The 6,384-nt window shown below is 40.1% G+C and overlaps 1 protein-coding gene across 17 annotated transcripts in view; it reads left to right on the top strand.

Annotated features, from left to right (window-relative positions):
- Positions 1-6,384, top strand: part of RYR2 (ryanodine receptor 2) — an 847,904-nt gene that overhangs the window by 648,231 nt on the left and 193,289 nt on the right. For all 17 annotated transcript variants that reach the window (XR_003095960.1, XM_025213656.1, XM_025213760.1 and 14 more), the window contains 2 exons: positions 7-82; positions 3,458-3,584. Coding sequence is in view for 16 of the 17 variants with exons in the window: in XM_025213656.1 (XP_025069441.1) it covers positions 7-82; positions 3,458-3,584 (203 nt within the window). In the remaining variant the exon portion in view is untranslated. The remainder of the gene's footprint in view (positions 1-6; positions 83-3,457; positions 3,585-6,384) is intronic.

The following is a 6,384-nucleotide window of genomic DNA, read 5'->3' on the forward strand; positions in this document are numbered from 1 at the left end:
CCTAAGGCTATGGCTGAAATGATGGCTGAGAACTATCATAACATATGGGCGAAGAAAAAGAAGATGGAACTGGAAGCAAAAGGTTTGTTCAGTGCAGTGTCTTAAGTTCTGAAGCATGAGTGCCTGTCTTAATTATGAGCTTAACACATAAACCTGAAGAATATCAAGGTAAAAATAAAACTGTGGTTTAAAATTGACCAAAATATCAGTTGTCCAGAGGAGGAAATTGGTCCCACTTATAATTTTCAACTTACATAATTATTGTTCTTGGATAATAAAAAAAAGAAGTGAGAAGGAAAGGGCAAGGCTAACTCAGTTAAAGCTTAATAGCTTGATAGCTGGGTAAATAGGTGCTGATGACATAATATTGGGTGGCATTATGAATACAGAGGAGGATCAGGACATCATAAAGAAAGAACTGAAAGAACTTAAGGGTGGATGTAATAGAAATGGGATGAAATTCAGTACTCATACTGTTTTTTTTTTTTTACTTTTTTCCCTTGCAATATGTACTGAAACTCTTGTTCACAGGGATTTGACATGCTTTTTGCATTGCTCTAAATTGCTGAGTGAACCAGCAGTGTATTAACAGTAAAATAGATCAATTACACATGAGATTGACAAAGTAAGCCTAGAGTAGATGCTTTATTTTATAAAGAGCATAGTGTGCTTTTTCGTCTCTCTGAATGCAGATGGCGAATATTACTGACTTACTTCTTATTTTCTTCTTTAAGTAAAGTTAAAGCTGTAAATCACATTTTTATTCAACTATTAGCTGTGATGACCAATATGTTATATTGTAGATGCTAATAACACCAACCTCTATGCACTCTTCAAATCAGAGCAGCGATTGAGGCTCACACTGTAACCTTTGATCTGAATCCAGCTTGTGGGACTTTGTCATCCAGCTCACATTGCTCCCCATGGGTTTAGAAATTTGACAGTGGGAGAACAGTGGCAGCTTTAATTACCATGGGTTCCAGAGCTGCAGACCACACTGATAAATGGTGTTGCTCTGTAGCTGGATCTGGGCTGGTGCATGAGGTTACTGTGCAGCTGCATCTAGTATGTGGGGCCAGGTTGGCATGCCAGATTGCACCTGTTGACTGACCCTCCATACCAATTCCATGCTGGATCTGGCCTGTGGACCAACCCATGGGGGATCCAATGCATGGACTAGTTCGAAACCACTCATTTAGCCTGCAGGGCCAGAAGTTTGAGGATCATTGAATTAAAAGAATTACAGGCATGCAGTGTCTTATGAAGTGTGTGTTTTTGAGTCAGTTGTATGTGGTCTGGCAAATGGAAAAGAGGCATCAATTAGGGTTCTGCTTGATATAAAGTGTGCATAGGTTTTGCTGCTGAAGAGTAAATAGACCAAAATAATCCAAATTGCAAAAAAAGGTCATGTATGTACAGTAGATTTATATTGTCTTGAATAACTTTTACATTCCTATTTCAGAAAGATCTTTCAAATTATGATCAACTGCTGTCACCTAATGGCCAAATACATTCAATGCACTCATGTTAGAAAGAGTTTTTTTCTTAGAAATATGGCTCTTTCCAAAATCCGTAATCATGAAAAATACATAATTTTAACATAAAAAAAAGAAAAACACAAAGAAAAAGAAGTTAACTGCATATTTATTGATTTGCATGAATAGCCCATTGATTTACATGGGACTGCTTGTGAAATTCAAGTGTAACTTGTGCACAAATGTTTGCAATCCAGAACTAAAGAATTATTTTCCTGATTTTTTTTCTTCATGTCTAATACAAGTATGTGTTTTATTCAACTCTTTTCACATTTGTACATACTTTACATGACTGGAGATTGCTTGCGATGGCAAAAGTGGACTTTTGCCCTAAAATGCATAACCTCTACTTAATGATGAAAAACTCAATGGGTTGTTCTATAGTCTTATGACTTGCATTGTTTTTTTTTGTCTGCCTACAGATGGTTTCCTTTGGTAGTCTGCCTGTGTCAGTAGTATTTTCCAAAGGTTATTTGCTTCCTTCAGATTTCTGGGGGTTTGGCTATTCTTTAACAGAAACAGCTATTCTTTGGAACTTTATAATAAGCTCCACAGAAAATAATTATGATCTGTGACAGAATGGTGACTTTGGATGAAAAATAAATAGTAGGAACTGACATATTCTCACCTCCAGAAAATACCTCAAAGATCATAGCTTTTTAAACAAATAGGTTTAGTAGTAATGGCTAACATATAAATTTACCTTCATCAAAAAGTAACTATTTGTAGTCAGTGAAGTGTCATTAAGTTTAATCTTTAATGTTTTGCATTTTGGGGTTTTTTTTCCCCCATCACAATTTTTTGGGCAGAAAGATCAGTTTTCTGAATCAGTGCTGTTAAAATTCTGTACAGAACACTTTGTTGGTATCATGGTAATATAAAAAGCAAACTGCTGCTTCTAAAAGAAAGAAGTTTCTTAACTAGTGTTCTTATGCATTTTTCTATTATTTCTTCCAATAATGTTCTCATATTATTTTAAAGCTAAATGAGGGTCTTGCTACATGTTATACTTAGGATGAGGTAACTGCTCCTAAATTGCTAGTGTCTGAGTGTTCAAGCAGTAAAAACATGTGTTAAATGACATCATAGAATAACTAAGTTAGGACTTTTTTGGTAAGGAGTATTTCCAGATCATGTTACATAATGTGTGGTGACCTAAAGTCTACCCGTTCCATGAAGGTAATATGATAAGGAGACACCAGTGCTATGCAGGGGCTGGGACTGGAAAACAAGTGTTTGTCACTTCCAGCTCTCACAGTATACCACATTCTTCAGTGGCTTTGGCTCTTAGGACATGTCTTATTTAGAATATAGTAAGCATTACTGTAAGAATGCTTAGAAAACTTTTTAATTCAGTAATGCTTACTACACTGTAAATAAAACACATCTTAAGTATAACATGTGATAAGGCCCTGAAACAGTACAAAAACTATGACTTGTAACAGTGGGCATTTTCATTCTCAAACTGAAAAGGGTAAAGAGATAAGAGAGGAAAAAAAATTAAGTTTAAAAACTAACTAGACCAAAACTAGTTTTAGCAATGAGGGAGGTATGTTCTGAAAAATATAAATTAACCGTAAAAGTACTTTTTCCCTATCAGAATAGAGTTAAAGCAAAAATGATACCATTCCTATTATGATATATACAGGTGCTTGTAGTACATGAGTTTTTTGCAAATATGCTTGTAGTCATATTTATAAATATACTTTAAAAGTATATTCACACAAGCTGTATAAAATGGTTTGTGTAAAGAAACAGAGAAGTAAATTATTAGTGTTTTAGGGTAAAGAAGAAATTATCATCATCTTGCTGTTTAGAGTGCCTTATTAAATACTTATCACAGCATTGTTATAAACAAGGAAGTGCCATCTCACCAGATGTTTTATAACTAATCTTTGATTTATTTTCTTGACATTCCTTAGTAGGAGGAGGCAACCATCCTCTACTAGTTCCCTATGATACACTGACAGCCAAAGAGAAAGCAAAGGACAGAGAGAAAGCACAGGATATTCTGAAATTTCTGCAGATCAATGGCTACGTTGTCTCCAGGTAAATTGAAATACAATACTGAGTTAGTTTTACAATGAATGATATAACTCCCTAGTTTCTTGTTTTATATGAAAGGAGATAAAATGAGCTCTAAGCATAAGTGTTAAGTCCCTGAGGACAAGATTCTGTCCTGGCCCTTACATGAATAGAAACAGATTTAGATTTTTCCCCAAACTCCAATCTAAAGTAAAGCACAGGCAGAATTTTAGTCTCTGGAAACTGGGGAGTTTCAGGGGATGCTCTGCCTTTCTTAGTGAGCCTCCCTCAGTGCACTCTTCCTATCTTCTCCAAGATAAGGCTGCTTCCTCATGGCAAAGTGGATTCCTGTAAAAGTTAACTAAAAATAGGGTGACTTTATGTGTATTAAGGCGCAGCTTTCACCCTGGTGAGCCTTAACACACACACTGACATCCATGTCATGAGTTTTGCTTGTCTGCAGCTTGAGGTACACTTTCCTCCAAACAGCTGCACCTATCTCCTTGAAACTTAGCAGGCTTTATGGCCTCTGCAGGGGTAGCATGCCTGCAGTTTTGACCCTGCTGTGGCTTAACACATACACATGACATGAGCTTTGCTTTCAAGAATTTGGGGTGCAGTTTTCCAGAAACATCTGAACCTATCTCCTTGAAACTTGGCAGGCTTTGTGGTTCCAGCAAGTGCTACCAGCCCTGCAGTTTTCATCCCTTGTGGCTTAACACACACACGACACAAGTTTTTTGCTTTCAGGACTTTAAGGTGCAGTTTCCCAGAAACCCCTGCACCCATCACCTTGAAACTTGGCACACATTATGCTCTCACCAGAGGCTACCATTTTTGCAAGTTTTATCTGAATAAAGAAAAAGACAACAAAGTTATAGATATTTCATTGATTCCCCATTGGGGGAATCGCCGAATGGCTGAATCGCCAAATCTTTTCCAAATCGATTCGGAAAGCCTAAAGCTTCCAGCAATTCGATTTGGATTCGTCGATTTGGCCTCTGAATGATCTGAATTGTTTCTGAATCTGAATAGTGATCTGAAGCTTTGCATAGCCCTATCCATCATCTGTAAGGAGCTCAGCATGTTGTAACAAAAGCTCCTTTGGGTGATTTCTGAGCACCTGGTATCCAGAAGAGATTCCACTGACCTCAGGGTTCATATTTTCCAGATCTTGTTCCCATGGCTTGGCTTGATGTCTCACTGGGAGTCTTGCCTCACAAGCATTTTTGATAGGACAGATCTCATGCCTTGTCTTGACTACTAAGTCCATCCCACATCCCTCTGAATCTTAACTCTCACAGTTACCTTGGTGCAGGCCTTAGGGTAATTTTCCCCCAGTGAATAAAAATAGCATTAGGTGAATGTGAATCATCTGTCAACAAATCTTAAATGACTGAGAACAGATAACCTCACACCTGAAGCTCAGTCATATAAGCCATGAGTGACATAATGGAGTGTTTTTCAAATCCTAAATCTCAACTCTGACCTGGCTGTCAGCCTAGCTGCTGACTTAGCTAACTGCCTGTAGATCAGTGCCCTGTGGACTATCCACAGATCCTGGCCTTGACTTTGTTTCTAATGTCTCTTGCAAACACAGGCAGACAAGTTTATTTCACACACTTGCCTGAGTAATCCAGTAGTAGTCCCAAGGAATCCATTGTAGTCCTTATGACATTTCCAGCATCCGATTACCTAGCCCCCGTGGGAAGCAAGTCTTTTTATTTTCACAGTTTTTATTGTCCCTGGTTCATAGAGTCATAGATTCATAGATGTTAGGGTCGGAAGGGACCTCAATAGATCATCGAGTCCGACCCCCTGCATAAGCAGGAAGGAGTGCTGGGTCTAGATGACCCCAGCTAGATACTCATCTAACCTCCTCTTGAAGACCCCCAGGGTAGGGGAGAGCACCACCTCCCTTGGGAGCCCATTCCAGACCCTGGCCACTCTAACTGTGAAGAAGTTCTTCCTAATGTCCAATCTAAATCTGCTCTCTGCTAGCTTGTGGCCATTATTTCTTGTAACCCCCGGGGGCGCCTTGGTGAATAAATACTCACCAATTCCCTTCTGTGCCCCCGTGATGAACTTATAGGCAGCCACAAGGTCGCCTCTCAACCTTCTCTTTCGGAGGCTGAATAGATCCAGTTTCTCTAGTCTCTCCTCGTAAGGCTTGGACTGTAGGCCCTTAACCATACGAGTGGCCCTTCTCTGGACCCTCTCCAGGTTATCCGCATCCCTCTTGAAGTGCGGCGCCCAGAATTGCACGCAGTACTCCAACTGCGGTCTGACCAGCGCCCGATAGAGGGGAAGTATCACCTCCTTGGACCTATTCGTCATGCATCTGTTGATGCACGATAAAGTGCCATTGGCTTTTTTGATGGCTTCGTCACACTGCCGACTCATGTTCATCTTGGAGTCCACTAGGACTCCAAGATCCCTTTCCACTTCCGTGCCACCCACCAGGTCATTCCCTAGGCTGTAGGTGTGCTAGACATTTTTCCTCCCTAGGTGCAGCACTTTGCATTTCTCCTTGTTGAACTGCATTCTGTTGTTTTCTGCCCACTTGTCCAACCTGTCCAGATCTGCTTGCAGCTGTTCCCTGCCCTCCGGCGTGTCCACATCTCCCCATAGCTTTGTGTCATCTGCAAACTTGGACAGAGTACATTTCACTCCCTCGTCCAAGTCACTGATGAAGACATTAAAGAGTATCGGGCCAAGGACCAAGCCCTGCGAGACCCCACTGCCCACACCCTTCCAGGTCAAAACCGACCCATCTACCACAACTCTCTGGGTGCGACCCTCCAGCCAATTCGCCACCCACCGG

This window comes from Alligator sinensis, unplaced genomic scaffold (assembly GCF_000455745.1).
Source record: "Alligator sinensis unplaced genomic scaffold, ASM45574v1 scaffold93_2, whole genome shotgun sequence".
Classification (NCBI taxonomy): Eukaryota; Metazoa; Chordata; order Crocodylia; family Alligatoridae; genus Alligator; species Alligator sinensis.